Source organism: Argentina silus, assembly GCF_951799395.1.
Source record: "Argentina silus genome assembly, chromosome: Y".
Classification (NCBI taxonomy): Eukaryota; Metazoa; Chordata; class Actinopteri; order Argentiniformes; family Argentinidae; genus Argentina; species Argentina silus.
This window is the reverse complement of record NC_139654.1, coordinates 29,771,611-29,791,201: the sequence shown is the minus strand read 5'-3', so window position 1 is coordinate 29,791,201 and position 19,591 is coordinate 29,771,611. Positions and strand designations below refer to the sequence as shown.

At 51.3% G+C, this 19,591-nt stretch overlaps 1 protein-coding gene across 1 annotated transcript in view; it reads left to right on the top strand.

Annotated features, from left to right (window-relative positions):
• Nucleotides 1–9,877: 9,877 nt before the first annotated feature.
• The window catches only part of LOC310824228 (serine/threonine-protein kinase SIK2-like), a 56,516-nt gene continuing 46,802 nt past the window's right edge, over nucleotides 9,878–19,591 (top strand). Inside the window, exon 1 of the mRNA XM_083697058.1 lies at nucleotides 9,878–10,265. Within this exon, the coding sequence (XP_083553184.1) occupies nucleotides 10,125–10,265 (141 nt within the window). The 5' untranslated portion in view covers nucleotides 9,878–10,124. The remainder of the gene's footprint in view (nucleotides 10,266–19,591) is intronic.

The following is a 19,591-nucleotide window of genomic DNA, read 5'->3' as shown; positions in this document are numbered from 1 at the left end:
GGGCGACTCGTCGGTAACAGGGGCGGGATTCTTTTCGGTGTCCGGGCCACCCTCATCACGCCCTGGGCGGCCTGGTAGCCTTCCACCAGGGATACCAGCTGCTCGGCGCTCTGGGGGTTGTTCTGGCACGCATACCTCCGGGCCTCGTGGGGCAGTGCCCTCATGTATCGGTCCATGACCACCCTCTCCACCGGCCCCAGGGAAGGGGGGTCAGATACCAACCACTTGTTGGCCACCCGAGTCAGTTCGTGCATCTGGGCCCGGAGGAAAGCGGCCGGGTCGAAGGTCCACTCGTGGAGCTGTTGGGCCCGGGTGTGGCCGAGCCGCTTGACGATCTCCGTCTTCAAGGTTGGGTATGGCACAAGCCCGTCCGCGCAGAGGTCCTGATAGCAACTTTGGGCCATGCCTGACAGAAATGGAGCCACCAGGCCTGTCCATTGATCGGGGGCCCAGCCTTCCCTCTGTGCTGTCCTCTCGAACATCTGGAGGTACGCCTCCACGTCGTCGTCCCCCGTTTGTTTGACCAGGAATTGGGCCGGAGTGGCGGACTTGTGCTGGCCCTTGGCCAGCAGGCCGGCGACGAGCTCCTCTTGGCGGGCTTGCTGCTTGACATTGAGGTCCACGGGCTGCGCTATCAGCGCCTGGAAATCCGTACCAGTGGCCATGGCGGGGTCTGGACTGGTTTCCCGGTGCTTGGCCCCCTGGTGTCTCTGCGGTTCACTGCGTTTGGGTCCCGGGTCAGTATGCCCGCATTCTCCACCAAATGTGACGGCCGCCGGGGTGTGCGGGCACGTCACGGACCCAAACACAGTGTAAGCAGAGAGGTCCACACCAGAATTATAATCAAAGATTTTTATTCGGTTAGCGGGGAGCGGGAAATGATAGAGAGAGGGTGGGGGTGAGAAGGCGTCGTGTCGTGAAGATAGCAGGGGGGTTCGGTACACGGTGGGTGGTCCTCTTACGTTCCAGGTCGGGGCGGCAGCGGGGTAGTCAGACAGGCGAAGGTTGGCAACGTAGCGGGCTCTCCTATGGTCAGGGGTCATACACTGGACAATGGTGACATGGCTTATTCTCTCTCTCATCAACTGCTCCTTGGTTCGCCGTAGCAACTCCTCCCCACTGGGTGCTCCGTGGGCTACTTTTGTACCGTCTCTGCTGCTCCTGCTGATGCCCTTCACCTGTGCCTTGATGGGCAGGAACTCCATGTATGGGCATACGGTGATTATCTCCACGGGTTGCAGCTGTGGCCCCTTGGGGCGCAGGAACTCCATACATGGTCCTGCCAAAGACAACACGGGGCAAGAGAGGGACAGCAGAAACAGCAGAGACAAAGCGAGGCGAGATATATACTCCATTTACCACCGTCCCACACTCGCGCATGGGCTTAGGCACGGGCCGGGCGCCACACTGTATATGGGTAAAATACCTGTATATGGGTAAAATAATATAGTGGTAGTTCTAGTTTTCAAATAAAGTCCATTAATGTCATGGCTGTGTTTGTTTCCCCCAATTGTACCTATTCAAGTAAAATAGTTATGGTTTACTCATACTCTGTACAGTAATACAGGATTATAAAGCAAACGTGTATGAGTAAATTTTTTCTAACTTCAGTTTGTTTTACCAGCAGATAGTGCTGTTCCATAGAATCTAATCAGCTGATCCATTGGCCCAGCTGTAATACACAAAAATAGAACGTAATGGTATTTATGTATGTTATGTAATTCCTTGATATTATCTTTGTTAAATGACTGTAGTCCATATCCATACAGTACTTGTTTGGCTAGACTAGAGTATTGCATTGTAGCAGTGCGTCTAGACCATAGGCTAGACCCATCATGCAAATGAGGTCATGCAGTTTTGCTCATGTAGGTTATGAACTGTACTCCCAAATGCTTTCGGTAGTTCTTCTAGCTGCCTTCCATCCCAGGGAGGATACTCATAGCACAATATGCATACTCTAACCCAAAGGACAGGGAGAAATCATGAAATTAAAATTATGTTTAGCATGTTGCCAATGTCGCCGAGCGCGAGTCTAGTATGGCCTTTCCCCGGCCTAAACACCATTCCCAACGTTACTCAGTTAAGCACAGCAGGATTGTCCCGAGGTTTGAGAGCAACCTTGGTGAATCACCACGACACTGCGAGAAAGAGAAAAAGCTTAGCAGCTGGGGGCCCAACCTGACGAGGGACACCGCGGCTGCGGATGTTCCTGAAACACATTTTATTTTTGATTTATCCCTCAAATAGGTGCAACTGCATAACTAAATAAGAGGAATTAGAATGCAAGTGCTTGACCCCGTGTCACTATATCTGCTTAGGCCTCATTGTAAGAGTAGGCCCGCTAACAAAGAAAGTGCTAGAAATAACCATGTTTACTGTGTGGTTGTAACAAAGTCCGTTTATACATAGAGGCAGACGCAGCGGTGTAGTGAGGGAAAGGTCCCGTTTATTCATACAGTCAGTAATAATAATTTGTCCGTTGGCTTTCCAGCCTCGCCAGAGCGTCTCTCTCTCTCCACTGTCAGCTCTCAGCTCTCCTCGCCTACTGAAATGGCAGAAGCACACACATCTTAAACATTCGCCGACGAGACTTCATTTGCAGCAGGTGTGCAACAAAGTCTCGCCGACACAACCCCGGCCACGGTCCTGTAGCTCCCTCTACAGGCCGAACGCTGCATGTCCCCCCACATACCCCCATCGCCCGACGACCTACTCCCCCCCCCCTGCACGGGAGAGGAAGTCTGCCACGAACATCTGCGCCCCCGGTCTGTGCACGACGGAAAAGTTGAAGGGCTGCAACGCGAGGTACCACCGGGTGATCCTCGCGTTTACATCCTTCATGCGGTGGAGCCACTGGAGGGGGGCATGGTCGGAGTAGAGGGTGAAAGCGCGACCCAGCAGGTAGTAGCGGAGGGTGCCGACCGTCCACTTGATGGCCAGGCACTCCTTCTCCACGGTGCTGTACCGGCCCTCCCTCTCCGACAGCTTGCGGCTCAGGTACAGCACTGGTCGGTCGGCCCCCTCCACGCGCTGGGTCAGCACTGCTCCCAGCCCTCTATCCGACGCGTCCGTCTGTAGGGAGAAAGGGAGGTTAAAATCAGGCGCATACAGGACCGTTTCTCCACAAAGAGCCCCCTTAAGGGCCTCGAACGACCCCTGGCACTGGCCCGACCATTGGACCGGATCCGGGGCACCCTTCCGGGTGAGGTCCGTCAAGGGACTGGCCAGCTCTGAAAACCCTGGTACGAACTGCCGGTAATATCCAGCCAGCCCCAGGAAGGCCCTCACCTCCTTCTTCGTCTTGGGCCGGGGAGAGGCGGCGATGGCCGCAGTCTTTTCAATCTGCGGTCGCACCTCCCCCCGTCCCAAGTGGTACCCCAGATACCGGATCTCCCTCCGCCCGATCACGCACTTTTTCGGGTTGGCCGTCAGCCCCGCCTGCCTCAGGGACCGTAGAACAGCAGCCACACTCCGCACATGCTGCGGCCAGGTGTCACTGTGAATGACAATGTCATCTAGGTAGGCCGCAGCATAGGCAGCGTGCGGCCGCAGAATACGGTCCATGAGGCGCTGAAAAGTGGCTGGGGCTCCGAACAACCCGAAAGGGAGCACGGTGAACTGGAATAACCCGAGCGGAGTGGAGAATGCCGTTTTCTCCCGGGACACCGGCGAGAGTGGAATCTGCCAGTATCCCTTCGTGCAATCCAATGTCGTGAAGTACCTGGCCGTACCAAGCCGGTCCAAGAGCTCGTCAACCCGGGGCATCGGATACGCATCGAACTTGGAGACCGCATTAACCCGTCTATAATCCACACAGAACCGTATAGCCCCATCTGGCTTGTTGACAAGCACGATGGGGCTACACCAATCACTGCGGGACTCCTCGACCACACCCAGCTCCAGCATGGCTTCCAACTCCCTGCACACAACGTCTCGTTTGTGCACCGGCAACCTATAGGGACGCGTATGCACCGTTAAACCCGGCTGCGTTTCTATATGGTGGTCGATGAGCGTAGTCCGACCGGGCAGGGGAGAGAACACGTCGGCGAACTTAACCTGCAAATCTGCAACGTCCGCGGCCTGGCTAGCAGAGAGATGGTTATCAATATCGACCGGAGTGCTAACTTTCGATTTTGGGACTTCCGGACCGAACTCCTCTCTCTCTGGAATTACCGTAGCCAGAGCAACAGTGACCACGTCGTTCCATTTTTTTAGGAGATTGACGTGATACACCTGCAAGCTATCCCCCCGGTCCGAGCGTACAACCTCATAATCCACGTCCCCCATGCGACGTGTGACCACAAACGGCCCTTGCCACTTCGCAAGTAATTTCATGCTGGAGGTGGGTAACAGTACGAGCACCTTGTCTCCCGGTGTAAACTCTCGTAGGGTAGTCCCCCTGTCATACAGGTGTTTCTGACGCTCCTGGGCTTGCAGCAAATGCTCACGTGAGATAGCCCCTAGGGCGTGGAGCTTTGTGCGTCAAGGACGTACTGGAGGACGTACTGGAGGACGTCGAGGACGTACTGGATCTCACTTTTACTGTCGCTAGACCCTTCCTCCCAATTTTCTTTAAGCAGGTCTAGGACACCCCGGGGCTTACGCCCGTAGAGTAATTCAAACGGGGAAAACCCGGTGGAAGCTTGGGGAACTTCCCGCACCGCAAACAACAGGGGATCTAGCCATTTATGCCAATTCCGACTATCCTCGTAGACAAACTTCCGGATCATTGACTTCAAGGTCCGATTGAACCGCTCACAAAGGCCGTCAGTGGCCGGGTGGTAAACACTGGTTCGAATCGCCTTGATGTTCAACAAGCCATACAGTTCCTTGAGGGTGCGTGACATAAAATTAGTGCCCTGATCGGTGAGAATCTCTTTCGGGATTCCCACGCGGGAGATGACTTGAAACAATGCTTGCGCTACACTCCTGGCGGAGATATTGCGCAGTGGTATTGCCTCGGGGTATCGGGTGGCGTAATCTATCAAGACCAACACAAATCGATAACCCTGTGTACTCCGGTCAAATGGCCCGATAATATCCATCGCGATGCGGTCGAACGGGTTCTCGACCAATGGTAAGGGCCGCAAGGGGGCCCGTGGAATGGCCGGGGAATTTACCAACTGACATTCCCGACAGGAAGCGCACCACCTACGCACCTCTGCCCGAATCCCCGGCCAATAAAATCGGGCCATTATACGGTTCAGTGTTTTGTCATACCCTAAATGGCCCGCCATGGGGTTGAAATGAGCCGCCTGGAAGACCATTTCGCGGCGGCTGCGGGGAACCAACAACTGGGTTACTTCCTCCTGACTTTGTGAGTCACGACTTACTCTATATAACCTGTCGCTGATAATCGCGAAATAGGGGTGGGCGCGCACTGTGTCTGGCCGTATCAAAGTACCATCAATTGCTATCACTTGGTCAAAGGCTGATCTTAGGGTCTCGTCACGAGACTGCTCGAGGGGGAAGTCGCCTAGCAGCGGATAGTTCGGCGGGGAAATCTCGGGGTGAGGCGTCCCCGCCGGCTCCGGCTCCCCGGCAGTGCCGCGAGGCGCCGCCTCGGCACAGAGCACATTACAAGCCTCACACCTCCCTAGCTGTCATGCACGCACCCCGGTAGCCCTCTTTACCGCTTGAGGAAACCCCTCCCAATCCACACCTAGAATCAGGGGATGCGTGAGGCGTGGGCTAACCGCCGCCTGTACACTATGTTTTTTTCCCTCAAAATGAATTTCGATAGCGACCACCGGATATTCGTGAATGTCCCCATGCACACACCTCACCCGCACCCTCGATGCCTTCAACAATGCCCCCGGCCGAACCAGGCGCTCCTGGATCATGGACTGCATGCAGCCCGAATCCAAGAATGCCTGGTGCGTATCATGTTGTATCCTTACCGGAACACGATACGCCGCTCCTCGCTCCCGGGGGGAGGGCCCGGTATGTCGCCGATGCGGACGACCTGTCCCACGTCCATCGCCTGGCACTCGGCCTGCACATGGCCCGGCCGTCCGCACCGCCAACACACACCCCCTGTCGCTCGAGGTGCTACCTGTGGGGCCGGGGTCGGCTCTGGATGGGTGCGCCCCTGCCATCTCGACCTTGGGGCGGGCGCCGGCCTCTCTCCTTCTGGTCCCTCGGCTCCTCCTGGGCGTCGCCCCCCCCCCCTGCCGCGGGGCCGGGGTTGGTCGTTGTGGCCCCCGCGGTGGGAGGGAGAGATGGTCCTCCACCAGCCCCACGGCGGTCTTGAGGTCCTGGGGGCGGTGGTACTGGACCCAGGCGGCGGAACGGGCCGGGAGCCCCGCGAGGAACTGCTCCATTACTACCCGGTACCCGACCTCCACCGCCGAGTTGTTCTCGGGGTCCAGCCACCGCCATGCGCTGTCCTGCAGCCGCTGGGCGTAGGCGAATGGCCGGCACCCCTCCTCCATTGCCAGGGCCCGAAACCGGCGCCGGTGTTCCTCCGGTGTAAGGCCCAGGCGGTCCCGAATCGCCCGGGCCAGAGACGTGTAATCCCGTTGGGCGGCCGCCGGCAAACTGTGGGCCGCGAGCTGCGCCTCCCCTGACAGGAGGGGCAGCAGATGGTAGGCCCACTCTTGGACCGGCCACCCCGAGATCCTTGCCGTCCCCTCGAACACCGCGAGGAACGCCTCTGGGTCGTCCCCCATCTTCTGTAGCTGGACCTTGGGGGGACCTGGTGCCGCCCCGGTCCCCGGCGCCGGCCCGCCGACCCTGGTGAGGTCCTGGAGGAGGGCACGGTCCGCGGTCCTCGCCGCCGTCAGCTCTCCCAGCGTCGCCTGCTGGGTCTGCTGCAGGATCGTCTGTTGCTCGAGGACGAGCGCTATCCTCGAGACCGCTGCTGCTAGCGTCTCCATTCTCCGCCTTCACTCTGTGTCCCAGGTTGGGCGCCAATGTAACAAAGTCCGGCAGACGCAGCGGTGTAGTGAGGGAAAGGTCCCGTTTATTCATACAGTCAGTAATAATAATTTGTCCGTTGGCTTTCCAGCCTCGCCAGAGCGTCTCTCTCTCTCCACTGTCAGCTCTCAGCTCTCCTCGCCTACTGAAATGGCAGAAGCACACACATCTTAAACATTCGCCGACGAGACTTCATTTGCAGCAGGTGTGCAACAAAGTCTGGCCGACACAACCCCGGCCACGGTCCTGTAGCTCCCTCTACAGGCCGAACGCTGCATGTCCCCCCACAGTGGTCTTGCTCAGAATTAATCGCTGAGGTAAGGCAATATATCTTTGAAAAGTTGAAGTCATGGGTGCAAAGTGTAACCACTGTAGGAAAGAAAATATGAAGTGAGACCCGTCGAAGGGGCAGGTCAGGTGGTGGAAAGTCCCCAACAGGAAAAGTACCATGGCGTCCGAAATCAAGTGTGAACATGTTAAGAGATGTGTAATACTAATAATATGAAGAATAGAATGATTTACTGGTTTTAGATCCTTTAAAATGATTGATTACTATATGGTTATACGGTTGGAGAGTGTGTTGATGTGATAGGGCCTAAAAGCAATACTTGCTGAGGGACAGAGAAAATGTCCTAGTCTTAGTGTTGCGAAATCTGGTGTTATTGCAATACCCTCTTCCTCTTTTTTATTTTTATATTCTCTGAAAAAATACTTTGCAGGCCTGCTCTGCAGAACATAGACACACACAATGGAAACTTAGACACAATGTTCAGACATAGACACAATGTTCAGACATAGACACAATGTACAGACATAGACAAAACACCCAAGATAGGGGGGTACCTTAGCCAGGGTATAAAACATGCTTTTTGGGGCATTTCGTTGGTCATTCCCCGCTGCGGAGCGTAATATCTGAGGCATCGGAGCAGGATTGAGTGTGTTGGAGACCAAGCCCGGAGCTCATACTCTGATCATATTCTGACTTACGGATTGCCACCGCTGAACAACTTTTAGAGACGAGTTTTCTTGATAAGTATTTGGAAGTTCACTTTAGTGACTAGACCACAATCTGAGAACTCCACAGCTCCTCTTTCAGCACGGGGCTAAACCCTTAGCTGTTGGGGCTGTGGCCGTAAGCAATACCAAGGAGCTATTATCACAGGTTTTCACTCTGAGGAGCTATTATCACAGGTTTTCACTCTGAGGAGCATTTATCATAGGTTTTCACACGGAGGAACAATTATTACAGTTTTGTTCTTTTCTAAGTTTTATTGTTTTCAGAGGAACCCCTTTGGATATAGTATTGTTACAGGAGTTCTCATCAGATTCACGGATAATATTGGACACAGGATTTCAGGATCATTTGGATTTCAGGATCAACCGGAGTTCCGGATCATTGAGAGTTCAGGTTCGTCCAGAATTCAGGATTCTTCAATCAATTCCAAAAGAAAATAATTTTAGTAGTTTTTCTGGATTTTGCTCGTCAGGGGCAAGGCTGAGGCCCCCCGCGGGGAATCAGAGCCTCTTGGCTGGGTAGAGGAAACTCGAGCTTACCACAAACACGGCGGATAGAGGAAACGGATCTAACTCGACGGGGTTTGGAATCGGAGCCTCTCCAATCTTCACTGACCAATAGTAAGACAGGCTGATAGGTTTTTATTATTTTTTAATTTTTATATTTTTTCTATTATCATGTTAACAATTTAATCAAGCTGTCTGTAACCCCATTTTATGATATTTTAGCTATGCTGTAATGCTTTGAATATTAATTAAACATCATATCCTGCATTTAAAGCAACAGTGTCAAGAAATGTAATGGTTTATTATTATTTTATTCTAAATTGTAGAACTCAGTATAAGTCATATTACTCTTCCTGGTAATGTAAAAAGTTATAGGCTACTGTGCATGTGATATCATAGGATCTGAAAGGTTATATCTGGCCCCTTATTTTTACCTCCATTGGGTATATTTTCCATACCGATAAATCTTATATCCGCAACCACACCAACTGGCACTCATTAAGGTTAGAGCAGCCGTACAACCATAGAGGTCACCTGCTTCAGTGCACGGTTTTATAGGGGTGACTTTTCAGTGCATTGGAAGTGAGTGAAGGAAGCTTTGGGGGAACTATGGGATTTTTAGGCTGTTAACAGCGGATTGAATCTAACCACCACCAACCTACCCCGAGGTCTAAACCTGTTACTAGAGGGTTGGTACCGGAACCCTGTATAGGGCTATGAGTTCTGGTTGTGAATTTTATATTTTAAACTGGAACTCAACTTTTGCCGGGAGACACCAACAACAATCAGTAGAGACCACAGGTCAGGTGAACTGATGTTCTGAGAGCAGGTTAGCCAAGCATCTCACACACTGTAATGCCTGACTATATATATATATATATGCCATTTAGCTGACGCTTTTATCCAAAGCGACTTACATTGCAGTGAGTGCATACATTTTTCATTTTCGTAACCTTGTTCAAATGCAACAGGCAACAGGCAATCAAATATTGCATGCATTATCATTTATTTATTAAGTTTTGTTTAGGTTCTCAGATCTCTTCTTAACGCCAAGCTGCTATAAAACTGTAAACACATCTGTCAAAACAATATGCAGACATTTGCTCGCATAAACACGCATGAATAATGTTTTTATGTCCCTGCGCTTTGACTCAGAGAAACACAATCTTTTAGAATCAAAGCACCTGCGGACCCAACTTCAAAGTTACATATGGGCGGGTGAGCAAACAGATTTCAGAACAGAAAGGTTACCGGTTGACGTAAGAGATGGTTCTGTCGCCTTGGAAACCAATTTGGCACTGAAGTGCAGAACGTATTAAGAGCCCCGACCCCTGTGCAAATAACCCTTGGCTCTGACGTCAATGCACGTCAACCAGAGAACGCGATGCCTCCTGCAAGTTAACTCTTGTACTGTAGCTAATAGGGTAGCTTGCTAGCTGAAATGTTATAGCTCTATTGTATTGGGGAACGTGGCGTGAAAGCCCGTGGCACTTGTAAATGTCCTATTTCGTATCGTTGGCCTGAGGGGCTGTCAATGTCCAAGCTGGCTGCGCAACCGACAATTTTACTTTGTCTATTTTAAATAGACACATTTTTAGAGGGCGGATTGTTTTCGTCGCCTTGTTATCTGTCGGTTCAGTGGCCAGTCTGTGGCTACCTCCTCTCCACAAGCCCTCGAGAACAGCATGGTCATGGCTGCTGACAGCCTTCAGAAACCGATACTTCGGGGTCCGGTCCGAGTGGGCTTCTACGATATCGAACGCACTTTAGGAAAGGGCAATTTCGCCGTTGTGAAGCTGGCGAGGCATCGCATTACGAAGACCGAGGTGAGTCGGCTAGCTAGCAGAGGAAAGTTAGCTAGCTAGCTAAGTGTGAGATTCTGGCAAATGGCAACACTAACTATGCATTTTATCCAGCTAATAAACTCCGTGTGCGAGCTTCAAAACCTTGCACCCTTGCCTACTCTATAAAGTTATTATTTCCACATTTTCATTGAAATGCTTTGACTATTCTTCCCGTTCTTGAATGATCCTAAGTCACATTTGTCAATGACCCCTGTGGATGTACACACTATTGAGCAGTGAAATGGGCTGTCACTCGTTTTTAAATGCAACTCTGTAGACGGATTTGGTGGAGACGGTCATGTGATTTACATGTATTTAATTGTGGCTGATACAAAGGCTGTTATCGTCTGATCTGCCATTGTAAATGGTGATAAATGCCCCTCTCTCTCAGCTCGGTGTCGTACACAGATGACTCGGGTACAGTTCGGGAGCTCAGATGGTCAGATGCTGCGCGACTTGTCATTTCCGGGATGCTGCCCAATAATCTGAATTATGTATTTAATGGATTTTTGGATGCAATGTAGCTTATATGCGTTTGTGTTTATGGATCGTAAATTAGGTGTAATGCGTTTGTATCGAACTAGCTTCATGTAATGTAGAGTCACTACAGTATTTATCCAATGAAACATTAGGTAGCCATAAGCGCTGTTCAACTCGATCATTAAAGTCAGATAACCCTAGTGGGATGGTCTGATAGATGAAAAGTAATGGTTGGATAAATAGGCCCATATTAGTGTTTGTGTTTATTTTGTATTATTCACAGCGAAGGAAAACTAAAGCTAAAACTAAAGCTAAAGGCATTTTAGCTTTGTATGTAGTATTGTTACAATGTTGTTGCATAGGCTACAGGTGAGATGACAATTAATGTCTTGGAACATTTAAAGATGTCAGTGCAGAGCAGCACATGAAATAAACAAGTTGAACAGATACATTATCGTTGGCAATTAAGTACATGAAAATTAATAAAAAAGAGTTACCAAAAATGGAAATACATTCACATAATAAAATGACAGTTCTGTGATACGCGGAGCTGTTTCACTTAAATTAATACTGTGATAATAAATAAGAACATAATGAGAAACTAGTGGCACTATCAGAAGTGATACACTCACGGGAGAGGACTGGAGTAGATTAACAAACCTGTGCAGCCTCATGGGCACGGAGCTCATGCAGGCGATTCGGCTGGATCTGGAGGAGACCATGAAAATGTATGTCGACCGACATCGGACAGTGCAGCACCTGGTTACGCGAGCAGGGTGTACTCATGCTCCAAATTGAAAGGACCAGGCGCTCTGTTAATATCTTGGCGTCAGCCTTCCTGAAGGACACAACTGCATTAAGTACGGAGACTCCACGCTCTACAGGGCTGATGGTGTGCACCTCCCCAACAAGGGTTCTGCTTCTCGAGCCTTCGGGAATGTCTCGCTGCCACTGTGTCTTTGGTGTAGACAAGCACATGCTCCCGCTCCCCCCCCCCCACAAAGCCTCTTATAAGAGCCACTCAATCAATGAAATATATGCACACCCTACTTAAGTGGGCATGAGCCATAAGCATCTGTTCAACTCCATCATTAAAATCAAATCACTTGCATCCCCCCAAATAACAAGCTGCAGGCAGGAATCGAACCCTGTGCCTCACACGTCAAGGAGCAAGGACATCTCTATCATGCCACGCAGACTGTGCTAGAGAGGGAGGCAACAAGTGTATATGATGATCTGTCATGGTGTGGAAATCAAAAGTCCCCCAAAAATTCCTTGGGTGATTCAATTTTAATGATCAAGTTGAACAGTGTTTATGGCTGCCTAATGTTTAATTGGATAAATACTGTAGAATCAGAATTCTTTTATTTGGCCAAGTATATTTGCACATACTTATAGACTTGGTGAGGTTGGTGCATGGACATAAAAAAACAAATAGTAAATATTGACAAGAAATTTACAAAATAGCAAAATATGAACAAAATAGCAATAACAAATTTACAAAAAAGAGCAGCAGAACAATACATCTTGTAGGCTGTGTGAGACTAAGTGGCAATGAGGCTAGAGGTTGTGAAATGGTTGTAGGGCATGTACACTATAAATTAGAATAATTTAAAATAATTATAAATTACACAGTGCATTGTGTGTGGGGGGGGGGTGGTGGAAGTCCCAGAGTCAGTGAGAGGCAGGGGGCTTGTTTGTGAGCCCCACTGCCATGGGGAAGAAACTGTTCAGGTGGCGCGAGGGTTTAGTCTTGATTGACTGGAACCTTTTGCCGGATGGAAGTCTCTGGAAGAGGTTGTGACCAGGATGGGAAGGATCAGCTATGATCTTTCCTGCTCTCTTACTGGTCCTGGAGTGGAACAGTTCCAGGAGAGAGAGCAGGTTCTCGGCTGACCGAATTATCCGCTGCAGTCTGCCTTTGTCCTTGGCAGTGGAGGCAGCAAACCAGACAGTGATTGATGAGCTGTGTAGAACTCGGCCATCACTTTCTGCGGCATGTTGAATTTCTTCAACTGCCGCAGGAAGAACATCCTCTGCTGGGCCTTCTTGATGGTGGAGGTGATGTTCTCCGCCCACCTGAGGTCCTTTTGAAATTATTGTCCCCAGGAATCTGAATGACTCCACAGTGTTAACTGGGGAGTTACACATGATGAGGGGGGCGGTTGGGGCTGGGCTTCTCCTGAATTCTACTTCTATCTCTACAGTTTTTAGCGCGTTCAGCTCCAAGTAGATCTGGCTGCACCAGGAAGCCAGGCTGTCAACTTCCTCACTGTAGGCGGCCTCATCACCATTGGAGATTAATCCAATGAGGGTAGTGTCATCCGCAAACTTAAGGAGTTTGACAGAAGGGTGGCTAGAGGTGCAGCTGTTGGTGTAGAAGAGTAGAGGAGAGAGCACACAGCCTTGTGGGGCTCCGGTGCTGATGGTCCGGGGCTCCGAGACAAGCTTGCCCAGCCGTACCTGCTGCTTCCTGTCTGTCAGGAAGTCAGTGATCCATCTGCAGGTGGCCTCAGACAAGCTCAGCTGGGATAGCTTGTCTTGGAGGAGAGCTGGGGCGATAGTGTTAAATGCAGAGCTGAAGTCCACAAACAGGATCCTGGCGTAGGTGCCGGGGGAGTCTAGGTGCTGGAGGATGAAGTGAAGTACCATGTTCCAATACATTTGGGATTGAGTGAGTGGTGAAGCCTGTTCTCCAGTCTGAGTAAATTGGTTTAATCTTGTTTGTAGTCAAGTTGAAGTTTATTTGTTACGTCTCATACACGAGTGCAGGGAGTAAAATTCTTGGGCTCGGTTCCTTGACAATGCAGCATACAATACAAATAATACAAATACGCAGTAGTGCAATGAGGTAGGACAAGACAATAAGTGACAGTGCAAGATAAGTGAGACGGTTGGACAGTGACGATGTTGGGGACACAAGACAGTAGACATGACATAATTCCAGTATAAATAGTAGAGTAAAAAAGTAAAGTGTTCAGTGGAATGTCATTATTATTGCACTGTGCTGTTGGTGTAAGAGGTGTTGTTAAAGTGACTGTGCTGGTAGAGTCTATTCTGTGGGTGTGCTGGGGGTAAAGTCATGGGTTCGGGGTAGGCTTGTTCATGAGCCTGATGGCCTGGGGGAAGTAGCTGTTGGAGAGCCTCTAAGTTTTGGCCCTGAGGCTCCGGAGGAAGCTCTGTCTTTTGGACGGCAACAGTTCAAACAGGCTGTGATTGGGGTGGCTGGGGTCTCTGATGATCCTCCGGGCTTTGCTGACACATCGTTTGCTGTATATGGGGCTTTGCTGACACATCGTTTGCTGTCTATGTCCTGGATGGAGGGAAACTCACATCCACTGATGCGCTCAGCTGTCCGCACCACCTTCTGCAGCGCCTTGCGGTTGAGGGCGGTGCAGTTGCCGTGCCAGGCCATGATGCATCCCGTCAGGATGCTCTCTGTAGTGCCCCTGTAGAGGGTATGCAGGATCTTGGGCCCCATGCCAACCTTCCTCAGCCGCCTTTTTCACTACCTGATTGGTGTGCTCGTCCCAGGTGAGGTCGTCGGAGATATGGACGCCAAGGAACTTAAAGCTGTTGACCCTCTCTACTGCGGACCCGTTGATGCTGATAGGGTCCTGTTCCCGGCCTTTCTTCCTGAAGTTCACCACCAGCTCCTTGGTCTTGTCAGTGTTGAGAGAGAGGTTGTTCTCCTGGCTGTACTGGGCCAGGCGGTCGACCTCTCTCCTGTAGGCCGTCTCATCGCGGTCTGTGATCAGGCCAATCACTGTGGTGTCATCAGCGAATTTGATCACAGAGTTGGAGCCATGAGTGCCCACGCAGTCGTGGGTGTACAGGGAGTAGAGGAGGGGACTCGGGACACAGCCCTGGGGGGTTCCAGTGTTGTCGGTCAGGGGGGTGGAGGTCTTTGAGCCCATTCTCATCCAGTCGCATAGGCCGGAGTTGAGGCCTAGGTTCCTCAGCTTGGTGTCGAGCCTGGAGGGGACAATAGTGTTGAATACTGAACTGTAGTCAACGAACAGCATCCTCACGTAGGTGTTCCTCTTCTCCAGGTGGGTGAGGGCGGAGTGGAGTGCGGTGGCGATGGCGTCGTCAGTGGATCTGTTTTGCCTGTAGGCAAATTGGTGAGGGTCCAGGGTGGGAGGGAGCATTGATTGAGTGAGTGGTGAAACCTGTCTGGTCGTTAACTGATCATCAGGTGGGAGGGGATGCCACCCTGCTAGTCATCAGCAATCACAGAATCTGCATTTATTTTGTGAGATCGCAGAGCGACAGCCTCCTGACACGAAGACTCCAGACACAAAGACATAGGAGTCTATCTGTGGAGTCCATCGAGAAAGGCCTGAGAGGAAGGCCATACTACTAAGTATTTTAGTTCTACTTTAATGAAAAAAATAAATAAAAAAAGTTCATTACCCTGAGTGTATTGAGCCTACCTGTATCCTACATTTCCCATAACCCTCTCCCTCTATACTGGCAAAAAATCACAATGTGCTTTCTCCCCATTCCTGTTATTTCCTCCATTAGGAGGACACATCGACGCTACACCTCCACTCGCAACCCTTCCAACCTAATCTACCCACCATGCTCAACTGACCATGTCCCACTCTCCTCCCACTCATAAGGCGGGCAATCAGCTTGACCTTGTCTTCACTAGATCCTCCCATACCTCAAACCTCACTGTTACCCCTCTCTTCCAGTCTCGGACCATCATTTTGTATCCTTCTCCCTCCCTCTCAAATGCTCACCCTCCCAACCAGTCTCTACCCACACTGTGTTCTCTCATCGCAACCTGCGCACCCTCTCACTCACCGCTCTTTCTTCCTCTGTCTTATCCGCCCTACCCTCTGTTGAATCCTTCTCTCTTCTATCCACTGATGCAGCTTCCTCTACCCTCCTGTCCTCTCTTTCCTCATCCTTCGACTCTCTCTGTCCACAGATCTCAAGGCCGGCACCATCCACTCCACGTGCTCCCTGGCTGTCTGAAACCCTGCAAGCTTGTAGAATAGGGCTCCGGGCAGCTGAGAGGAAATGGAGAAAATCTGGCCTTCCTGATGATCTAGACCATAGGTGTCAAACTCATTCCATGGAGGGTCTACAGGTTTTTGCTCTTCCCATCTACTTGATTGATGAATTAAGGTCACTAATTAGTATGGAACTCCCCTCACCTGGTTGACGAGGTCTAAATTGAAAGGAAAAAACAAAAACCTGTAGACACTTGGCCCTCCATGGAATGAGTTTGACACCTATGATCTAGACCCTTGTCTCTCTCTCCTCCTCAACTACACCTCATCTGCATCAGCTGCTAAAGCCTTATACTACCATTCCAAAATTCAATCTTCTGTCTCTGACCCAAGGAAACTGTTCTCCACGTTCTCGTCACTCCTCAACCCTCCTCCTCCCCCTCCTCCCTCCTCTCTGTCTGCCGATGACTGTCACCTATTTTGAAAAGAAGGTTGATGACATTTGCAGCTCCTTCAAAGGTCTTCATTACCACAGAGGTCAGGGCGACTGGTCTGTAGTCATTAAGGCCTGTGATCCTCTGCTTTTTGGGAACTGGGATGATGGTGGATGTTTTGAAGCAGGCAGGTACCATGCATTCAGCCAGTGAGGTGTTAAAGATGTCCGTAAACACTGGAGACAGCTGGTCTGCACAGTGCTTCAGTGTGGAGCACTATGAACCAAGATGGCGGCGCGTGCACACGCAGCGACCACTCGCGCTCCAGAGAATGCGGTGTTTTGTTTGTTTAATAAGTGTTTGCCCGAAAGTTTGTCGTGTTCGTCTCGTCTGTCTGCGTCGAAATACAAGTACAGTCGACAGGCTCTGCTAGACATCTGCGAGAGCAAGATTTACAACGTTTTGGACACCACAACAGAGACACTCGAAGAGCTCGGATTACTTCGCCGGCCCGCGACTACTCGACCCGACCCGACTCGACTCGACTGCCACCACTCCCCCGGAAAGGAGAGGTCGGAAGCGGTGTGCGAGGAAGCAGAAGAGGGGCAAGCGCGGAGGTATCCGGGCTAGGCTAGCGGCTAGTCCAACTCGCCCAGCCATACCATCCATCATCCTGGCTAACGTACGATCCTTGGACAACAAAATGGATCATATACGACTGCTGAGGTCAGCTAATCGGACAGTGAGTAACTGCTGTGTACTTGTTTTCACTGAAACATGGCTTAACGACAACATCCCCGACTCCGCTGTACAACTTGAGCAGCTGACATGCTATCGAGCGGACAGAGCCCTCGTCAACGGAGGTAAACAGCGTGGCGGCGGAGTTTGTGTTTACATTCGTGATGCGTGGTGCCGGGACGCTGTGGTAGTATGCAGACACTGTTCACCACTGGCGGAGTTTATGATCATAAAGTGCCGTCCTTTCTATCTGCCGAGGGAGTTTACTGCGGTCTTGCTAGCCGCAGTGTACATCCCTCCAACCTCCAGCAACAGTGACAGGAATGCGGCACTTTGTGAACTGTACCAGGCCATCAGTGAACAACAGACAGCACACCCAGATGGATTTACCATCCTCGCTGGAGATTTTAATCATGCTGACCTTAAGACTGTCCTACCAAAACTCCATCAGCATGTCAATTTCCCAACAAGAGGGGAAAACACCTTGGACTTGGTCTACACTTCCCACAAAGGAGCATACAAGGCCTCCCCCCTCCCCCACATCGGACTCTCTGATCACATCACTGTCATGCTAATGCCAGCATATAGGCCCAGAGTGAAAGTCGGAAAACCGGTCCGGAAAGAGATAACTGTGTGGCCGGAGGGGTCCAGGTCTGCTCTCAAGGACTGTCTTGCAACAACAGACTGGGACATGTTCAAGCAAGCAGCCACACAGAACAACCATACGGACAATGAGGAGCTTACAGACACTGTCCTCTCCTACATCCGTAAGTGCTCTGATGATGTGACCCACAAAAAGACCATCATCACTCGGGTTAACCAGAAGCCATGGCTGACAGGGGCTGTCCATCGGCTGCTGAGGGCCAGAGACAAAGCCTTCAGAGCCGGGGATGAAAATGGCCTAAGAACAGCGAGAGCCAGCCTGTCCCGTGGCATCAAGAAAGCAAAACTGGACTACACAAATAAGATTACCTGCCACTTCAAGGACAGCAGAGACACGCGGAGCCTGTGGCAGGGCATTCAGACCATAACGGACTACAAGCCCGCGCCACAGACCTGCGACAACAACATCTCTCTGCTCAACAACCTCAACAGCTTCTTTGCACGGTTTGAAGCAACAAACACTACAAGCCCACAGAAAACTCCACCCCCCCCCCACGATCAGGTCCTGTGCCTGTCTGCTGCCAGTGTGAAGAGGACACTCTCTACCATCAACCCCCGCAAAGCAACAGGCCCAGACAACATCCCAGGCCGTGTGCTGAGGGACTGCGCAGAGGAGCTTAAGGATGTCTTCACGGACATCTTTAACACTTCTTTGCGTCAAGCTGCTGTCCCATCACATTTCAAGACCTCCATCATCATACCTGTGCCAAAGAAATCCGCTCCATCCTGCTTCAATGACTATCGCCCGGTAGCACTGACCCCCATCATCATGAAGTGCTTTGAACGGCTAGTCATGTCTCACATTAAGTCCATCCTCCCCCCCACCCTGGACCCCTTTCAGTTTGCATACCGAGCAAAACGTTCCACAGAGGACGCAATCTGCTCTGCTCTCCACCCAGCCCTCACCCACCTGGAAAAAGCAGACTCATATGTGAGAATGCTTTTCATAGACTTTAGCTCAGCATTTAACACCATAATCCCGCAACAACTGATCTGCAAACTGGACCAGCTGGGGCTCAACACCTCCCTCTGCAACTGGCTGCTGGACTTCCTCAGCGAGAGACCACAGGCAGTACGAGTCGGCAACAACACCTCGAGCAGCATCACACTCAGCACAGGGGCCCCCCAAGGCTGTGTGCTCAGTCCCCTGCTCTTCACCCTGCTGACTCACGACTGCACATCAACCCACAGCACCAATCACATGGTGAAGTTTGCGGACGACACAACTCTGGTGGGTCTCATCTCCAAGAACGACGAGACCCACTATAGAAAGGAGGTCAACCTTCTGACCACGTGGTGCAGAGACAACAACCTCCTGCTGAATGTCAGCAAAACGAAGGAGATTGTGGTCGACTTCCGGAGAGGGCACACCGAACACCCACCACTGACCATCGATGGTGCTGCTGTGGAGAGAGTGAGCAGCACCAAATTCCTGGGGGTGCACATCAGTGAGGACCTCTCCTGGACCACCAACACCGCATCACTGGCGAAGACAGCCCAGCGGCGCCTCTACTTCCTCCGCAAGCTGAAGCGAGCGAAAGCTCCCACACCGATCCTGACAACATTCTACCGAGGCACCATTGAAAGCATCCTGTCCAGCTGCATCACTGTGTGGGGCGGTAGCTGCACCGAACACAGTAGGAAAGCACTGCAACGCATTGTGAACACAGCTGCTAAGATCATTGGTGCCCCACTCCCTTCCCTGCAAGAGACTTACTCCACCCGCCTCACCCGAAAAGCTACCTCGATTGTGAGCGACGCAAGCCACCCCGCACACAGTCTGTTCAGCCTCCTGCCTTCTGGAAGAAGGTATAGGAGCCTCCGTGCCCACACCACCAGACTCACGAAGAGCTTCATACCCCAAGCTGTCAGGAAGCTAAATTCTCTCCCCTCACTTCCCCCAGCCACATCCTCCTAGCTGTCAGGAAGCTGAAACCACCCCCACCCCCCCCCCCCCCCCCCCCAAAACACACGGACTCTGGACAATCCACTACTCTATTGCTACAATGCACTATTGCACTATTATTTT